General features: G+C 39.7%; 1 protein-coding gene across 4 annotated transcripts; it reads left to right on the plus strand.

Moving 5' to 3' along the window:
- Window positions 1–9,934, plus strand: LOC113505471 (zinc finger protein 501-like). Of its 4 annotated transcripts, XM_026888191.1 has the most exons (8): window positions 2–341; window positions 1,868–2,018; window positions 2,382–2,441; window positions 3,084–3,158; window positions 3,616–3,750; window positions 5,844–6,209; window positions 7,514–8,061; window positions 9,344–9,462. In XM_026888191.1, exons 1-8 carry the CDS (start codon window positions 195–197, stop codon window positions 9,374–9,376), a joined length of 1,515 nt encoding a protein of 504 aa, XP_026743992.1. In that variant the 5' UTR covers window positions 2–194; the 3' UTR covers window positions 9,377–9,462. The 4 variants fall into 4 exon arrangements, with proteins under 4 accessions (XP_026743994.1, XP_026743992.1, XP_026743995.1 ...); XM_026888193.1 differs by lacking the exon at window positions 5,844–6,209 and having other exon boundaries at window positions 1–341; XM_026888194.1 differs by lacking the exons at window positions 5,844–6,209; window positions 7,514–8,061 and having other exon boundaries at window positions 9,344–9,934.
- The last annotated feature ends 10,431 nt before the right edge of the window (window positions 9,935–20,365 follow it).

Raw genomic sequence — 20,365 nt, forward strand, 5'->3', positions numbered from 1 at the left:
GCTTCTGTTTACTCTGTGGCTAAACAGTAAAGTGTAAACATGGCGGATAATAAAATGACAAGTTTAAGTTATTTGCGTTCATAGTGAGCTAAATATTATTAAAAAACAAGCATGAAACACTGTTGTTTATTTGTTTAAGTTTATTATTATCAAAAGTTTATATATCAAGATATTTTTGTTGTTGAACGTTTAACATGTCGAATGATAGTTGGAAATTGGAGAGCGATCTTTGTCGCTGTTGTCATAGTGAGGGAAAATTTAAAAATCTGTCGATGCCGTGTAAAAATTCTGATTTTGAAGAAATATATTCGGATATGTTGAAGAACTGTTTTGATATTAGCGTAAGTTTCATGTATATACATAACTTTAATTTTCGAATTTATGACCTATTAGTTGATAGATAAACTTACTCAAAATTTGCGTTAAAAATATGAAGAATGGGTTTTTCATTAGTTGTATAAAGAAATCCCGATTTGGTCTGTCATACAGTAAGATCTCAACTGTTTATTATTAGCTTCAGAACATTAAATATTGAAGTTACCCCAATTGACCTGTGAATGATTTTCATCACAAAGCTAATATAAATCTGTAGCCTTATATAAGAAAATATAAGTAAGAAAGATATTGCTAGAATACCATATATATTACAAGATGAAATAGTTTTGGACTCAGCCTGTAGCCTAAAACACGTGACTTACCTCTTCTTTAAGCTAAGAGCTACTATATTTCAAAGAGACCTAAGATAAATGAAAGAAAGAACTGGATATTTTTGAGTAACATACAAATATTTATTAACCTCTTTTCATTCACGGGTTAACTTCATGAGAAGAGACCCGGTCCTTTTTAAAGGCATGAACGGGGACACAGGTCCAACGCACAGAAGCCCTCTTGAGAACTTTAATCTACAATGTGATGGGGCATCTACTAGGGATCATTCACCTCTGCTCTATGGGAGAACAGACATGAAGAATTTATTAAACTAATTATGACCAGTCTATATACATCCCATTGCAAGGCAGAGGCCCCTTCCCTTATATTATACTAGCTGTTGCCCGCGACTTCGTCCCCATGGCGTGGGTAGAAGATATAAGTTATGATTTATACCTGCCCAATTTTTTCACATTTACCATTGTATCTTCGCTCCTATTAGTCGCAGCGTGATGGTTTATAGCCTAAAGCCTTCCTCGATGAATGGTCTATTCAACACAAATTAAAGATTTTTTTCAATTTGGACCAGTAGTTCCTGAGATTAGCGCGTTCAAACAAACAAACTCTTCAGCTTTATATATTAGTATAGATTTTAAGTTAGTATATAAATAACTATCATACTTATTCTGCATTGCATTTGCATTGAGATTGAACATGACACCTTGTGCTCACCACCACCAGGTTCACTACAGCAACTGGTGGTTACTGGTGATGGGCTCCTTTTTCCGCACGTAGGCTCCAAGTCGGCCCATTGTGCGTCAGGTGGCTTTGGGAGGCTGTCAGTCCAGCCATCCCAACTCCCTTCAGAAGATGATTGTGGGATTCACTACAGCAATTTCAATTACCATTATTTATTAATATTTGTTAATTATTTAAACAATACCCACGTTTTTGTACACTCACTTTTCTTGCTTGTTTGTTGTTAAGGTTGGTTTTTCGCAGCTCAATTTTGAGGCCATTCCCGATAAGCTAGCAAGCTGAAAATTTTAGGGTTACTTCAAAACTGGTGACATTACAATTTAAAACTATTTAAATGGCTGAACAGATTTTGATAAAATTTGAATGGAGTGACTTCCAATTTTACATAGAGTTCTTATTTTATAGGGCAATAAAAAATGTTGGTTTTTAGATTTTTTAATCGGTTATTATTTTTTTCCAGCTTGAGCCCATAGAGGGCTTGCTCTGTACGGCTACATACACAATATGCGATGGCTGTATATGCCGTCTGCGGGATGCTACAGATTTCCGGAAGCAGGTGCTGGCCTGTGAGGAGAGGTTCCGAGATATGTACGACAGGAATGTGTTCAAAGGTATGTTGTTCACTTTCCAGCGCCTCCTCCTCGCGGTGGTTTCGCAAATATTCAAGTCACGTGCACAAAGAGTAAAGACACATTTTATAAACCTAGGCAAAACAATGTTTTCTGGGCCATCTAGTAGATTATTACTACAATATATTCTCACATTTTTATACTCACCTACTTCTTTCGTTTGTTTGCTGTTCTGCTCAAAAAGCTAGCAGGCTGAAATTTACAGGGTAGCTTCAAACCCGATGACAATGGCATTTACGACTATAAAAACTACTATACCAATTTTGACCAAATTTGAATGGATATTTAGAAAAGTGGGATTTTAGTTTTTTTTTAATTTATTCATTATTTTTTTATTTTTTTCAGCAACGGAACCAGTTGTGGTCGGAGTTAAAGATGAACCGGATACATTTACAGATGCTGATGGTGAGTTTTATTATATTTTTCTACTAAAAGTACTAAAACATGTATTTATTAAAGACATGGTGGCTTTGCAGGTGTATGTATAGATTTGTATGCATGAATGTTAGGTTCGATCCCAATGCAGGCAAAGTACCAAAGTTATTACTTTCTTAACTGACACTAGTGAAGGAGGAAAACACAATTCGCGTCGTGCCGCGGGTTCGATCCCCGTGTAAGACGAGCATTAATTGTGTAATCCACGAGTGCTTGTCTGGGTCTGTCTGTGTCTAGGTGTGTATGTGTGTAAGGGAGTTTCATTTAAAAAAAAAAGACTGATCCCTTCATTGATTTAGTTTCGTAATGTGTACTCATCATCGGCCTAGCCTTTTTCCCAATACCCCTTGGTTAGACTGGTTGTCAGACTTTCAAGCTTCTGACTACCTGTAACGACTGTCAAAGATATAGGAATAACAGCCGGGACCCACAATTTAACGTGCCTTCCGAAACACGGAGGAACTCGTTATGATAAAGATGGTCACCCATCTACAGACCAACCGCGTCAAGCATATCTTAACCTGTGATCGAATCACTTATTCGGTTTTAGCTTAGCCACGAGCTCCTCAACATTTCGTAATGTGTACTGAAGTAATGTTTTCTTTTTAACAGAGGAATTTAAAAAAGAAAGCTCACAGGACGACAACGACGAATTTGAAGACTCTCTGGACATGCATTATGAAGATGGTACGTATTTATACCCGACTGCTTCTTAGAATTTAATTGGCTAGTTTTTTTGTAATAATTCAATAAAAAAGAATCTCGAACAGACAAAGCAAAAACAGTAATAAAGTTCTCGTGTCTCATTTTTAGTAGTTAAACTCCTCTCTTTTTCAAATTTTGTTTGCATCGTGGGCAAGTCTGAGAATCATCTATTTTTCAAACTCTGCATTTTTTTTATTTGTGTATAAGAAAATAACTAAGCCACAAATTCCCTGGCTGTATAGCTAGTTTTAGAATAAATTAAGTAAGTTTTCAGAAAAATAGAATACAAAATATTTAAAAGTTTATCAATACTTATCATTCAAAATCAATCACCCGTTTACTCCTTTAAAAATGAATGATGTAGAAAAGAATCATTCCATAAAATTATCCCGTGAAAGAAAACATAAATACTCATTATACTTACCTTCTTTACAATCAGATCACACACAAGTAGTTGAAAGCACGAAAAAGAAGAAGAAATCGAAAAAGACTGATAAGAAGGGTTGCCGAGCAGTCGGCAGACCGCGGAAGGAGAAACAGGACTCTCTAGAAGATGAACAGGGGAAGAAGAAAGGTAAGCAAATAACATTTACTATGTATTATTAAATGATGTAACGGTTTACTCGCGCGTTTTATCGGGAGTGCCCGACTAGTTTCGGACCCAACCGGAGTCCTTAATCATGAGCTGAAGCGGCGGGAGAGCGAGTCGAACTAAAATATAGTAACAGGGTAATTTAGAAACTTAAATGATAATAATTGAGACCTCCACATGAAAAATCATCTTTAGTAGAATTGTAAACATTGAGATGTAGGAATTGATACTCTCATTTTAACAATCGGATTTCCACAAGTCAAAGTCAAGGTCAACGTCAAACAATTTATATAAACAATATTATCTAGTGTCAGTCTGCCGGTCAGTCTCCTATTGAAGCTACCGCTCGTTTGGAAGGTAGATGGAGAAGAACGAGCAAGAAACTCTATGGTTAATCTTTTTCTCTACCATACAATAATTGCCTGGGTTCCATATCATATTCCAATTTCCCACAAATTTTCTCGTCCAACGAAGCTAAGAACTCTTTTGATTAATTCATCAATATTATATTTTCAGTGCACTTTCATTTGTGTCCCCACTCGAGTATAGTTGCAGACATTCTGTTATTTTTCAAGACTAAATTGAAACCGCTAAATCCCTCGATAGCTACAAACCACGTCTGCCTCAATCAGACAGACACATCAAACTTATAACACCCCTATTTTTGAGTATTCGCCGCTTTTGTATGTTTCCACTCAGGACAATTTGTTGTGTGATCAGCAAGATCATTTGTCCTGTGTCTAGGTGTAATTTATCTATATTTTATATGTAATTAGAAGTATAAAGTATGTTTATCAGTTGTCTAGTATTCAAAATACAAGCTTTGCTTAGTTTGATACTAGATGGCGTTGTGTGAAAGCCGTGGATTATCATTATTATGATTAAAGTCGGTTTAGAGTATCCTGAGAGAAACTCCTACAACTTCACAAAGATTTCCTCTTTATAGTCTAGGATTGACCGATTTTATTGAATAATATAATTATACTTCTTTGGTACGGCCAAGAATAGGCTACTATTAATTTTTCACACCCCTTTGATAAGTATTTAATTGAGCAACTCCTATCTTCTAATATATAAAATTCCCGTGTCACGATTATAGTTACCGTACTCCTCCGAAACGACTTAACTGACTTATACCAAATTTTATATGCGTATTCAGTAGGTCTGAGAATCGGCCATCTATTTTTCACACCCCTAAGTGATAAGGGTTGCCCACACTAAAAAAATATATTTTATTTTTTGAACGAAAATGTTTGTTTTTTTTTATGTGTCATTAAAAATACATACAACTAGAAAAAAATATATTCGGCAAAACAACGTTTGCTGGGTCAGCTAGTTTTATATATGATAAAGAAACGTTTTGCGTGTCGGCTAATATTAGTATACTATGATTGCCTTAGTAGTTGATTGTGATGTTGATATATAATACTACTATATATATATCACTATAATATATAAATAGCTGCTTTTCCGCCGGCGGTGCGAAGCTCGCACAGTAAAAAGCATAAAATAGCCTTTGTATTAGTTCAATTCATTGGTCGTTGCGCTTCCCTATTGAAAATTCAGCCTTGGAATGTTTGTAATCCGTCCATTAGAGAGAAAAATAAAATAGATTTTAATTTCGGCACCAATTATTAACTTCGCTAACTTTTTGACGGCCATTTTGAAGCAAAGGTGTCGGTTTTACAGCCACGTCATGATTCTGAACTGTAATCTATTTGTGGGTTAAATAAAAATATAAAAAGCGTTTAAAAAGTTTGTCATTCAGTCCAAACGTGGCTTACTGGTCTTAGCCTTTTCCCAACTATTTTGGGGTCGGCTACCAGTCTAACCGGATTCAGCTAAATGTTTTACAAGGAGTGACTGCCTATCTGACCTCCTCAACCCAGTTACCTGGGCAACACGATACTCCTAAGTTACAGTGGTTGTCAGACTTTCTAGCGTCTGACTATCCGTAACGACTGTCAAAGGTATATGAATTACAGCCTCTACCCACACTTTAACGTGCCTTGCGAAAATAAATAATAGATATATAATTTATAAAAATATTAAAGAATATATTTTTCTGTCACCAGGCCGGAAAGTGGTGCCGAAATTTCATCTAATGGACGAAGATTACACTCAGCAGGGCGACATATACCAATGTTCGAGATGCGACAAAAAATACGACAAATATTTCTCATTAAGATTCCATGTCAAGACGAAACATTACAAAATACCTAGGTTTTCATGTCCAATCTGTTTGAAAGAATTCATGACGCCGGCCCCCCTAACCGTACACAAGTTAGAAATACATAACATCGACGACAGATTCAAATGCAAAGCTTGTAAGGGAATTTTCAATACGAAAGTTCAGTTAAGAAAGCATATTAACAATTTCCACATGTTAGGCGAGATTTATAAATGTGAATTTTGCGAGTACGAGTCGTTTAGCTTCGAAGGTATGTATAAACACAAATTTAAACATAAAACCGTTAAAGATTATCACTGCAGGTTCTGTAGAAAGTCATTTTTAAGGAAGACCACGTTAGATTTACACGAACGGATACATACAGGTGATCGAAGAAAAGTTTGTACGGTCTGCGGGCAGGCTTTCGTTCAGAAAGCTTCTTTGAATTATCATATGACGAAATATCATCCGGAGGTCAATTTTTAAAGTCGAATAATGCAAGAATTTTAGTTTCTGGCTATTCTAGGGGCAGTTATCGTGTAATATAGCCCTTAAATGCATTTTGATTTGTTGGTTAAAATCCTAAGTGATCTTAAAACTTGATAAGGAACTACATTGAGTCAAATTTTGCTGTGGAAAATCAGATCAGAATTAATTTATTCGAAAAACGCTACAAAGTAGCACTATCGGAACTTCAAAAAAAAAACATAATCGCCTTTCATAACTTCTCTAGCTGAGAAGAAGAAACGGCGAAAAAATTGACTGGACATGGTGTTTTTATTTTGTATTCAATTATATTTAAAAACAAATAAACACTACCCTGAGTCGTTTAAATTTAATTTTTATTTTTAAAAGGACACAAAAATGGAGAACAAAGTATGTTCATAAATTTATTTCTCCATTTTTATCAGTCAAATATAATGTAAAATAAAAATATTTGATTTACATTTATGTAAACATGCAAATAAATATGTTATAAATTTAAACACGACAGCGCTTATTTCAATGGCTTTTATTTATCCAAAATTAAACTATTGTCATGCGAAAGATTCTAACGATTCCTAAAGAATCGGGTTAGGTAATCAAAGTGAATCTAAATAAACATAGGTACTGCAGTTTTGGGCTGTCTTGTAAAAAACAGATTATATTTTATATTTTTCCCGCCATCTATACATTTTTTATATAGCTGCTTTAATTAGGCAAAGATATTTATGTATTCAGCCATGTATTGTTAGGTTGGTACAGTTGTGTTACATAATAATATTATTTTATTATTCTTACGGTGCATCTATTTAGTTGTAAATACACTGATTTTTATTTTGAAAATATATAAATAAACAGTTATTGTAAACTTACCTTTATTTTGTGTTTTATTCAAACTATTATCATGATTATATCTATACATAAATGGCTTATTCACGAGGATTCCGATATATAATTAATCTTATTGGTACAACTTGGTTGGCTAGACAGATAAATAAGCTGGAGAAAAGCTGAGGTTTTCAGGGCATCCAGAGACCCTGTTTTTTTTCATCTGAACGAGACAAAAAAATAAAGATCCATTTTTCTTTTTAGGGGCCACATCGTACTACACAGTTACACAGAACTCTTACAAATGCAACATTTGCGCCAAATCGTACGCATCACAGCCTTTAGTGTCGCAACACTATCGATTCGTGCATCTAAAGAGACGTCCCAAAGACAGAAAATGTCCGAAATGCGACGAAAGAATACCGGGTTACTTAAGGGCTAAGCATTTAGAAAAAAAACACGGTATACCCGCTCCAACCTGTGGAGTTTGCAACAAAAAGTTCCGGTTCCCTTGCAACGTTTTACAACACCAAAGAAAAGTTCATATGGGAGAAAAGAAGGTGTGCTGCCAGGTTTGCGACAAAAGCTTCTTTGACAACTTAACTTTAAAATTGCATATGGCAACACATTCGGAAGAAAAGAGGTTTAAATGTAGTATCTGTGGTAAAATGTTTCGTTGGGAGAATAATTTGAAGGATCACGTCAAAATACATACTGGGGAGAAGAAGTTTGCTTGCTGTGTGTGCGAAAAGGCCTTTATTCAGAAATCTACTTTAAAACAACATATCGGAAGAAATCATCCGGGTGTTGACGTATGATTTTATCCTTGAAATTAAATTATTTGTAATAATAATGATGTTTTCTTTTTTTGATACGACGTTTATCGAAATTTCGTAAATAATAAAAAAATATTGGATACGTATTCGTTATTTTGTCCCGCAAAAATTAAAGGCATTCATTAAATACGTCAGACAGTTAAATTAAATACGAGTATTTTTCATTAATTTTAAGAATAATACTTATTCTTTTATAAAATATTACACGGAGAACATATTGCGAAATTGTTTTTCTAGAAGTGTGAGAGATCATATATATCCGACTAACTGTTAACGTTAATTAGACAAGATCATCATCCTAGCCCCTCATCTAGCCCAACTATGTTGGGGTTGGCTTCCATTCTAACCAGTATTTTGAGTGACTGCCTATCTGACCTACTCAACCTAGTTTGTTTTGTGGTCATAGCTTAGCCACGAGCTCCTTCAACCTGTGTTATTGTATCTTTATTATGTACCTGAAGAAGTAACCTTGGTCGGTGGCCGAGCTTGTTAAGCGACTGTCGTCGAACAATGAGGCTCAAGTTCGAATCCTTTCCGAGCTAAAAAAATACGTTGGTATATAAATAAAGTAACTGGTGATTATCCCGGATTAGCAGGGTTGTATGAGAGGTACTACCACGGCCCCGGTATACAAAGGGCAAAGGAAATAATATGGGTGGGTTTTCATTCAGGTAAAGGTAAAGGAATTTCCGTTTAGGTCAATTCAAACGGGGCATTTGAAGATTACCCATTCGAAACTCGAAAGTAACAATCTGCCGCCAAAATATCATTGACAACCGACTTCTAAAAAAAATAAAGATGGCGCCTCGACCCCGCTCGAGGCACGGCTCTCATATTTATACTTTTTATTTAAGATGAAAAAAAATGTGATGCGTGACGGTAATTTTTTTTCGGTAATAAAGAAGTTTCACTTTAAAAAGGAAAAATAAAGTCGATTGCATGCTTATAATACTTACCGGATTATAGGTAGGAGGGTAAGGAGGAGGGACAGGCCTCTTCTCGTAAAGGAAAGGTTTTTGAGCCTTGATCACCACGCTAGCTTTCTGCGGGCGATATCAAAATTATCAAATTCCAATATTTGAAATCCAGGTTTCCTCACGATGTTTTCCTTGACCGTTTGTCAGTGAAGTCTTATATTACCTAATTAGGAGTTTGCATAAAATGTGTAACTCACATGTATCATTAACAATTTGCCTTGTCCATACCAATCCATGCTTAGAAATAAAACATCCACTAAAATACTTATCTCTTGTTACAGAAAGCACAAAACAGGCTACCTACTACACTTTAGAAACAGAAGAGGATGGAGCAAAAAAATACACGTGTACAACGTGCAAGCGATCATATAAATCATTAGGCAGCGTCGTACAACACTACAGGCACGTGCATTTGCGTTTGCGGCCAAAACTCCGTTCCTGTTACCTGTGCCCTATCAAAGTCCCCGGCCATGTCAGAGCATTTCATTTGGAGAAGGAACACGGGATCCCTGCCCCAACATGCAATGCTTGCGGCAAAAAGTTCGCATACCCTTTCCAAGTTTTAAGACATCAAAAATATCATCATATGGGGGAGAAGTCGTTTGCGTGTGAACATTGTCCGATGAAGTTCAATTCTGCGGCGAATTTAGCCCAACATGCAATTAAGCATTCGTCTTTAAGGGTTCATAAGTGTGAGATTTGTGAGAAGGCTTTTAAATGGAAGAAGAATTTGAGGACGCATATAATGATGCACTTGGATGAGAGGAGGCATGTGTGTAGCGTCTGTCAGGATGCCTTCGTGCAGCAAACTAGCTTGAAGTATCATATCATGAAAAGACATCCAGAGATGGTTTAATATATATTAAAAGTTATTCATGTTGTTTTATTTATTATTGACATTCGATGATTGTTGTAAGATAGAGTAAAATAGAAAATAATATGTGGAGGGAGGTGCTTCGTACGCTTTTGTGGTAATGCAGCCAGAGCAGCAACACACATACTTACACGGAAAAGATTTAGAAAATCCAGGAACTGCGAGAAAAAAATAAACAAAATATCAATAGAAATAAGTAACAAAACGAAGAAAATAATTACAAAATTCATCTGCCTAGCCTTTTCCCAACTACATATGTTGGGGTCGGCTACCAGTCCAACCGGTTTCAGCTAAGTACCAGTGTTTTACAAGGAGCGACCGCCTATCTGACCTCCTCAACCCAGTTACCTGGGCAACACGATACCCCTTGGTTAGACCGGCTGTCAGACTTTTTCAGCTTCTGACTATCTGTAACGACTGTTAAAGATGTAGGAATAACAGCCGGGACCCACAATTTAACGTGCCTTCCGAAACACGGAGGAACTCGTTAGGACAAAGATGGTCACCCATCCACAGACCAACCGCGTCAAGCATAGCTTAACCTGTGATCGAATCCCTCATGCGGTTATAGCTTAGCCACGAGCTCCTCAAAATAATTACAAAAGTATAGAATTAAAAGTAATATTTTACTTAAATTTTAAGTTACTTTCCCTTTGCTAGGTTTTGTTTTTTTATTCATAATGCGTTCTCCCTTTGACAGATTTGCAACTAGTTCAACTACTCGACGCTAGATGGCGCTGTAAATTCTTTATTTCATTCTAGTTAGAAGAACAAAAACGTCACGTTTTCAAACAGGCTAATTTATTTAAAGCTTTATTGTTACCTGCAAATAAATACAATATCCCTAGATTTTTTTAATGGTTTTCGGTAACAGAGTGCTTGGAAACACCTCGCCTCACTGCGCGACGTGCTGCGGGATCGTTCCCTGCGTGGGGCAGGCGTTTGTGTGATAAACGAATGCTTGTTCTGAGTCAAAGGTTAGCCCTTTGACTCAGAACGTAAGTAATAAGCGCGCGTAGGAAACTATAAGTACTGTCAATACAAACAGTGCCGGCTTTAGGGGGGGGGGGGGCGTGATGGGGCGATGGCCCAGGGCGACAAATTCTGGGGGGCGCCAAGGTCTGAAGTTGGAGTCCCTTGCCTCTTCTGGCACAAACCCTCAGAACTGTGCTCTACGCTAGAGGTGTAATACTTAATTTACCTACCTCGTCCATACCAATCCATGCATAGAAATAAAACATCCACTAAAATACTTATCTCTTGTTACAGAAAGCACAAAACAGGCTACCTACTACACTTTAGAAACAGATGAGGATGGAGCAAAAAAATACACGTGTACAACTTGCAAGCGATCATATAAATCATTAGGCAGCGTCGTACAACATTACAGGCACGTGCATTTACGACAAATTCTGGGGGGCGCCAAGGTCTGAAGTTGGAGTCCCTTGCTTCTTCTGGCACAAACCCTCAGAACTGTGCTCTACGCTAGAGGTGGAATACTTCCACCGCCAAACGTAACACTAAAGGAAAGATGAAATTCTTAATATAATTTTACTTGGGTTCAGCAAAAAACTGTAACTTGATATTGCTTCCCTCAAGTGAGCGCCACAATATTTTCGCCCGGGGTGTCAGTGGCCCTTACGCCACTGAATACAAATTTGCAGACAAATAGACAAAAGAACACCACTCAAAATTATGTTACGAGTTCAGCTGTCAGATGCATGCTTACCGTAACGACTTACCTTACATTCAGGGCCCAAAATGACCGATAGCTGTATGTTATAGTCACGTGTCATATAACCGACTTCTGCCCTGGACAAGGGTCTACCGCAGCACGCTGGTTACGCGGCGTGGAGCAGCATCGCGTCCACGCAGCGCTGGCTTAAGTTTACGTGTAGTTTTGGATCTGTCGTCCTCACCATAAGTCACTTCATTGGGTCATAACCACACTTGTGTCAAATACGGATGATACGTCTAAAGGCGACTGCCCACTACACCGTTCCATACCATGACCGTCCACTAGCCCGTGCCGTTACCGACCAGCGTCGTCGCCTTTTTAATATAGAGAATATTTTTTTGCCGGACTCGTTCATAGCACGGTCATGGTATGGAACGGTGTAGTGGGCAGACTCCTTTACTGTCAACAGCTAACGTTAGCGACTGACTTCTTACACCAGTGTCCCCTCCACCAGTGCGCATGAGACAGTATCTTTATAGATAACCTTCAAACCCTACGGGGTTTGCCCCAATGTCTAATAGTAATATTTTTGCGGGAGTGGAAATGAACCGCGGCCGCGCGGTCGGTGTATAAAGGGTCGCAGCAATGGTTATACAACTACACAAATACGCGGATGACGTAGCACGGCGGTTCTGTACCTCTACCATGAGTTTTTAGTGACGGAGCTTGCTAGCGTCTGCGTAAAAAATATGTTAGCGCGCGAACTACTGCACAGGGGAACGCGCGGGACGGGGGAGCGAACGCCCAACGCGACGCGGGGACGCGAGCGTAAGCGTCACTCGCCGATCACTACGGTCGAGGCATGTTTCGTTTTTTTTCGTTCTTCAATAAACTATGTTAAATACTGGATCGTTTTACTTCAAACACCTCAAGAACCTACATTGGACCTTCGACGCCGGATAAACCGAAGAAATAACAAATCGAAGCACAAGTGCGTCGCGTGTGCGCGGGTGGAATTACGATTCCAATTGCATTAATACCGTTTTTATTCGTTACCGTGAACTAACAGTGATCGTCTACTTCAAAGGTTCCTGGTGATACTTGTAAGTACTTCCCTTTTGTTTTACGCAGCCACGAAAATGGGTTTAGATACAGATTTACGCGATTTAATTAAAAAAAGAGGTAATATTCGTGGTAGGTTAACACTCTTTGTAAAATACGTTAACTCATTAGATAAATTTATGTTAGTAGAGGAACAAATTTTGGAACTGCAATTACGTGTTACTAGTACGGAGAAACTTTTTAGTGATTTTCAAGATATCCAAAGTCGCATCGAAGATGCCGCTGACGAGGCAGAGTTGTTATCACAGTTGGAGATACGTGACTCCATTGAATCACAGTATTACGCGGCTATGTTGTCAGCTAAGTGTGTTTGCAATAAAAGTGACGATAAATCCACTAAATGTATGCAAAATACTAAAACCATAAAATTACCTACCATCTCGATGCCTTCATTTGACGGTTCTCTTGAATATTGGCTTGAATATCGTGATACCTTTGTCTCGCTTATCCATAACGCAACCGACATCACGCCAATTCAAAAATATCACTATTTACGTTCTTCATTAAAAGGGAGTGCCTTACAGGTTATAAAATCATTAGAATTTTGTTCAGATAGTTACGAGGTAGCTTGGGAATTGTTGACGAATAGATTCGATAACAATAGGTTGTTAATTAATAATCACGTAAAATCTTTGTTTACGTTACAAACGATTACAAAGGAATCTCCTGTACAACTTAGAAAACTCATAGATTCTGTATTAAAAAACTTAAGGTCATTAATAAAATTTATTTTTGAAAAAAAAAAATAAAAACCGACTTCAAGACTACACTAAAAATATATACAATTGAACTAAAAAGTATAAAATAATATTTTAATTACAAGCCAAAGAACACTAAAGGAAAATCAACGAAATTATTGATACTTATGCACACTATTTACATTTAAAAATCAGTTATTTTATGAGTCGGTCGCAGATTCAATATTTTATTATAAGGGGTCCATAGAAATAAGACAGAATCTTAAAACAAAAATTGCCTACTTATTATTTGCCCTAGATTCTGAATAACATTTGTTCTTTGCCCCCGTGAAACTGCCCAGAATTCCCAGTGATATTTGTTCGAAAGCCTCCACCCAGTCTGTTACAATTTGAGAGTGATGTTAATTATGGAGGCCATTTTGAAAAAGAAAATGACCACTTAGCATTTGCCCAAGATTTTGAATAATATTTATTTAGGACCACCTTTCTATGTGTTACCGTTTAGTCGGACTGTTCTTCATAACCTGGTCTCCAAAATATTCTTTACAACATGAATCTGCGAAGGATTTTGAGTAATATTTGTTCGGAAACTGCCACTCAATCTGTTATAAATTCTGTAGGTTGTTGAATATGACCTGGTCTCCCACCACTTTTCCACCATTACATTTTCCAGACCGCATACTTCCCGAGTTCCAGACCGCAAACTTCCTATATATACCGAATTTCATCTCCAAACAACGACGTAAACTCTGTATTTTTTGGTTATTGTTGTTTTGTTAAAAAACCACTAAGTCAATTTTGATAATTTTTTTATGGGACCACCTCTGAATGATGGCCTATCGAACAAAAAAAGAATCATTAAAATCCATTCATAATTAGCGGAGAAATCGAATAACATACATACAAAAAAAACATACGGGTCGAATTGAGAACCTCCTCCTTTTTGAAGTCGGTTAAAAACAACATTTTTAGCCTTGCCTCACGTTATTGACTATAACTGTATATGTTCGCAGACTCGTCGGGTTCCGCAGTGCAGTACCTGTCGGTGTCGGCGGTGTCGCGCTCGTGTGACCGCGCCGTCACGCCCGTGGTCGCCGGGGATAAGGCCTACAACCTCACTATCAATGGTAACCTATACTATGTTATTAGTAATATTGTTCTATATAAAAATTAAAAATAAATATGTATAAAATTCGAGAAAAATCTCATCGAAATCGGTTCACTGGTTTAAGATTTGAAAATTGCCAGCATGCAATTCTGCTATTAAATGATGTAACGGTTTACTCACGCGTATTTATCGGGGTAGCCCGACTAGTTGCGGACCCAACCGGAGTCCTTGATCATGAGCAGACGCGGCGGGATTGCGAGTTCCCGAGGGACTCCTGCACAGTGTTCCCGAGGGACTCTACAGTGTTCCCGAGGGACTCTACAGTGTTCCCGAGGGACTCCTGCACAGTGTTCCCGGGGGACTCCACAGTGTTCCCGAGGGACTCTACAGTTTTCCCGAGGGACTCTACAGTGTTCCCGAGGGACTCCACAGGGTGTTCCCGAGGGACTCTACAGTGTTCCCGAGGGACTCTACAGTGTTCCCGGGGGACTCCACAGGGTGTTCCCGAGGGACTCCTGCACAGTGTTCCCGAGGGACTCCTGCACAGTGTTCCCGAGGGACTCTTGCACAGTGTTCCCGGGGGACTCCACAGGCTGTTCCCGAGGGACTCCTGCACAGTGTTCCCGGGGGACTCCACAGGCTGTTCCCGAGGGACTCCTGCACAGTGTTCCCGAGGGACTCTACAGTGTTCCCGGGGGACTCCACAGGGTGTTCCCGAGGGACTCCTGCACAGTGTTCCCGAGGGACTCCACAGGGTGTTCCCGAGGGACTCTACAGTGTTCCCGAGGGACTCCACAGGGTGTTCCCGAGGGACTCTACAGTGTTCCCGAGGGACTCTACAGTGTTCCCGAGGGACTCCTGCACAGTGTTCCCGAGGGACTCCTGCACAGTGTTCCCGAGGGACTCCTGCACAGTGTTCCCGGGGGACTCCACAGGCTGTTCCCGAGGGACTCCTGCACAGTGTTCCCGAGGGACTCTATAGTGCTCCCGGGGGACTCCACAGGCTGTTCTCGAGGGACTCCTGCACAGTTTTCCCGAGGGACTCTACAGTGTTCCCGAGGGACTCCTGCACAGTGTTCCCGAGGGACTCCTGCACAGTGTTCCCGGGGGACTCTATAGTGTTCCCGAGGGACTCCTGCACAGTGTTCCCGAGGGACTCCACAGGGTGTTCCCGAGGGACTCCACAGGGTGTTCCCGAGGGACTCTATAGTGCTCCCAAGGGACTCCTGCACAGTGTTCCCGAGGGACTCTACAGTGTTCCCGGGGGACTCCACAGGGTGTTCCCGAGGGACTCCTGCACAGTGTTCCCGAGGGACTCCTGCACAGTGTTCCCGAGGGACTCTACAGTGTTCCCGAGGGACTCTACAGTGTTCCTGAGGGACTCCTGCACAGTGTTCCCGAGGGACTCCTGCACAGTGTTCCCGGGGGACTCCACAGGCTGTTCCCGAGGGACTCCTGCACAGTGTTCCCGAGGGACTCTACAGTGTTCCCGAGGGACTCCTGCACAGTGTTCCCGAGGGACTCCTGCACAGTGTTCCCGGGGGACTCTATAGTGTTCCCGAGGGACTCCTGCACAGTGTTCCCGAGGGACTCCACAGGGTGTTCCCGAGGGACTCCTGCACAGTGTTCCCGAGGGACTCTACAGTGTTCCCGGGGGACTCCACAGGGTGTTCCCGAGGGACTCCTGCACAGTGTTCCCGAGGGACTCCACAGGGTGTTCCCGAGGGACTCTACAGTGTTCCCGAGGGACTCCTGCACAGTGTTCCCGAGGGACTCTACAGTGTTCCCGAGGGACTCTACAGTGTTCCCGAGGGACTCCACAGGGTGTTCCCGAGGGACTCCTGCACAGTGTTCCCGAGGGACTCCACAGGGTGTTCCCGAGGGACTCTACAGTGTTCCCGAGGGACTCCACAGGGTGTTCCCGAGGGACTCTACAGTGTTCCCGAGGGACTCCTGCACAGTGTTCCCGAGGGACTTCGATTTGTCTAACTCCTGCACAGTGTTCCCGGGGGACTCCACAGGGTGTTCCCGAGGGACTCCTGCACAGTGTTCCCGAGGGACTCTACAGTGTTCCCGGGGGACTCCACAGGGTGTTCCCCTAATAAATTGTCGATTTACGACACGACTGAGGTAGATAACCTCAGTTTTTAGACAAATCGACAATTTATAGAATAAATACATATTTTTTTCTAAGTAATTTGACGGGGGTTACTGAATGATACCAGAAAAAGAAACAAGAAAACATCAAGAAACGCTGTTGGTTAATTTTCTAAAGTAGCTTGTGTGAATCTCAAAGATTTTTCTTGTTTTGCCAATGTGATAAGCAAATCTTGTTTTCTCGCCTACTAGAACTATTTTTTTATTTAATTAAAACAAGCCTACTGATTTATTTAATGGGGTTTTTTCAGAAGATTTTTCGAAATTCGCAGTTTTTGTTTAGACGGTTTCTAAGCTGTCTACAGCAGACTAATACACTAGTTTCTGTATTTTTTTTCGGTTTTCATTAAGTATTCAATGAAATTACAAACTTGGCTCACCACACATAATTATCCTTCGATCAAAATGAATACGGGATGACTAAAATTTATCAGTGCTTTTGTTTTTTGAGAAAAAAAGCTTAGTATCTCTACACAGAAGTTGTATTTAACATATCATCGGGCTCCATCCACATAACCATGTACCACTAAGACAAAATAAATCGTTTAATTAGTCACGTGACCTTGACCTGCCATCTGATGATTGATTGATATTGATTGATTCAAGAATATCACTTGTCATTTGGCAAGAGGGACTTGATCACTGAATTAAAGTGTCAAAATATGTCTAAAATCTTTCAGTATCGTTCATTATCCCCCGTCAAATCTTTCAGGACCTCACAAATTTTACTTTCACGCCATAGATGTTGCAGGCGTTGCGATATCCCGATCCCGTTGTAGCAGATCCCGGCGATTTTCCCGCAAAGAGTTGTTCCTTCGGAGTTCGTCCTTGATGGAGTTATCCCAGGATTCCAACCATCGTCGTGGGGAGGAAGTGGCCTCCCGGCATTCGGAGGAAGATCGTTTGGTGTGAGTCCCTGTGGAGTGATTTTGAAAGGTGATACTATGAAAAGGGGGAGCTTGTTAGTTATTTTGGGATAGTGCTAGAAGTGTGTTTGGTGTTGGTGAGATTTTAGACATGTTGATGTTACATGGATATCTTGAAGTTGTGCAAATGGCATTGCGACTGCTTGTGTGCAGCAGGGACGGATCTAGGGGTGGACTCAATTGCCAAATTTTTGGTTCTTATTTTAGAGCGTTATATTAGCATTAATTACTAACGCAATTAAATAAATTTTCGTTCTGGCTAACAACTTAAGTAGTGTGTGTGTATGGCAAGCTTGCAAAGCCCCTAGGTAAGGGCGATGTGTCGCATGGTCGATCTCCATGTAGGACAAGCATTCGTGGGATCCACGAATACTGATTCTGATTAACTTGAAAGTTTGCCGCAAGCAAAACAAAAATTAAATTCCTTACATCGGGAATTTTGTACTAGTTTCAAGTCTCAAATCAAGAAATCTATATTTATCGGTAAAAATTCAAGAATTTTACCAAAAAAGACCTAAACAGGACGTTCTAAATTTCCTACAGGCTTTATCCATTTTACTTTGCCAGATTATCCATTCAGAAACCCTAATACTTCATATTATGTCTCTCTTTGAAGACTATGCTCCGACTAGACTATGCGCCGAGTGTTTAAAGTCATCAGGCTAAACCCACATTGCGCGACGTGTCGCGGGTTCGATCCCCGCGTAGAACAAGCATTTGTGTGATCCACGAATGCTTTGTGAATCCATGAATTGTATGTTTGTGAAACCCACCGCGACACAAAGATTACCTAAATTCATTGAAATGAAACTACTTTTACGGATTTTATCGCGGTTTAATTTTAGATTTTAGTTCCCGACGTTTCGAAATCTTTGCAGGTATCATGGTCACGGGCAGACTGAGATGGCGTTCGTCTTGACAGAAGATGTTGCTCGTTCTACCTTCATATTTTAATTAATTATTTGTGGTCCGACCTACGCAGTATGAGCTCACTGTGTCTTGATGTCTTGCAGCGCTGCTCTTGGGTTTGGCCTTGAGTTTATTTATTATTGGATCCCAAGTAGGTGATATCTTCCAGCCATCTTCTCTATTGAAATTAGGGTGTTTTTTAATCTCAATAGCCTCGCGAAACATCCTAGGTAGGGATTTGGATTCTTTAGCGAGGATCTGTGGTTGGTCAAATCTAATATAATGGCTGGAACCTTCAGCATGTTCGGCGACTGCAGACTTCGTTGAGCGGCGGTGTTTGACGTCAGCTATGTGTTCTTTAACGCGGGTCCCTATGCTTCGTTTGGTCTTACATCGGTCAAACCAAAAAAAATAAATCAAACCAGCTTCAGCAAGATTTGCCCACTGCCTGTCGACATTGTTCCTGCTGAAAACCAAGTTTCCAGGGGGGGAGTATGTTAGCGCGCGAACTACTGCACAGGGGAACGCGCGGGACGGGGGGAGCGAACGCCCAACGCGACGCGGCGACGCGAGCGTAAGCGTCACTCGCCGATCACTACGGTCGAGGCATGTTTCGTTTTTTTTCGTTCTTCAATAAACTTCGTTAAATACTGGATCGTTTTACTTCAAACACCTCAAGAACCAACAAATATATATGACAAAATGTACAGCGCCCCTAGCGGTCACTTGAAAAACTAAAATCGGTAGTATGAGTTAACAAATAAAACAAATCGAAATATTCGAAACGTATTCGATAGCGAGTAGCGAGCGCGTAAGGTTTTGCGGTGGTTTCTCTACAGGTTTAGTCAGTATGACACTACCCGTTTTTTTCACCGAGTGAGCGGGTGTCCAATAGAATTACCCCGCCTCACTAAATAAACAGTATGGGAGAAATATGTCGTTCTACGCCTTATATCGCGCTTTCACGTTTTAAGAACCATCATGATTTCTATAAGAGTAGTGGTAGACCGTTTGGTAGATTTTTGAAACATCCTAGCTACTAGTTAATAAAACAAGATAAAGGATTGTAGGTACATCTTTAATATTTAAGCTATTTATATATAAATTGATTCGAATTTGAAACAACACTTTTTTCTAAGAAGCAATAAATAAACAAGGTAGACAGATCTTGGAAGATATTCGGTTTTAGTCTATTTCTATTCAATACTGGAATAATATACGGATTTAAAAGATCACGTTAAAATTGTGTAATTGAAAATTCTATTAAACAATAATTGTAAGATTTATACGAATAAATATAACACTTTGGAAGTAGGTACTTGGCATATTATTTACAATTGATATTTTTTGTCTTTACTAAATTAATATAATATATATCCTGGGACAACTCACACACGGTTATCTGATCCCAAGCTAAGCAGAGCTTGTGTTATGGTAACCAGACAACTGATAAACTTACTTATATATTTCTAAATACATACATATTATAGATAAATTACACCCAGACACAGAACAACTGATCGTGCTCATCACACAAACGTTTATCCTGGGTGGGAATCGAACCCACGACCTCCGGTATAGCAGTCAGGGTCACTCACCACTAGACCAACAGGCACGTCAATTTTCAATCAAAAATTAAGAAGTACGTAAATGGAAGAAACTTTTAAAATTTTCATAATTTTACACTTATTTTATGAATACATTGGAAGTCTTGAAATACTTATAAATTATTTACAACATGTTTCCTCATAAATATAAATATTATGTAGAATGTCTTGTCTTGTCTAGTCGCATGGAGAAACGATAAATTAGTCAACTATTAAAAATCCTG

The sequence above is a fragment of the Trichoplusia ni genome, chromosome 26 (assembly GCF_003590095.1).
Source record: "Trichoplusia ni isolate ovarian cell line Hi5 chromosome 26, tn1, whole genome shotgun sequence".
Lineage (NCBI taxonomy): Eukaryota > Metazoa > Arthropoda > Insecta > Lepidoptera > Noctuidae > Trichoplusia > Trichoplusia ni.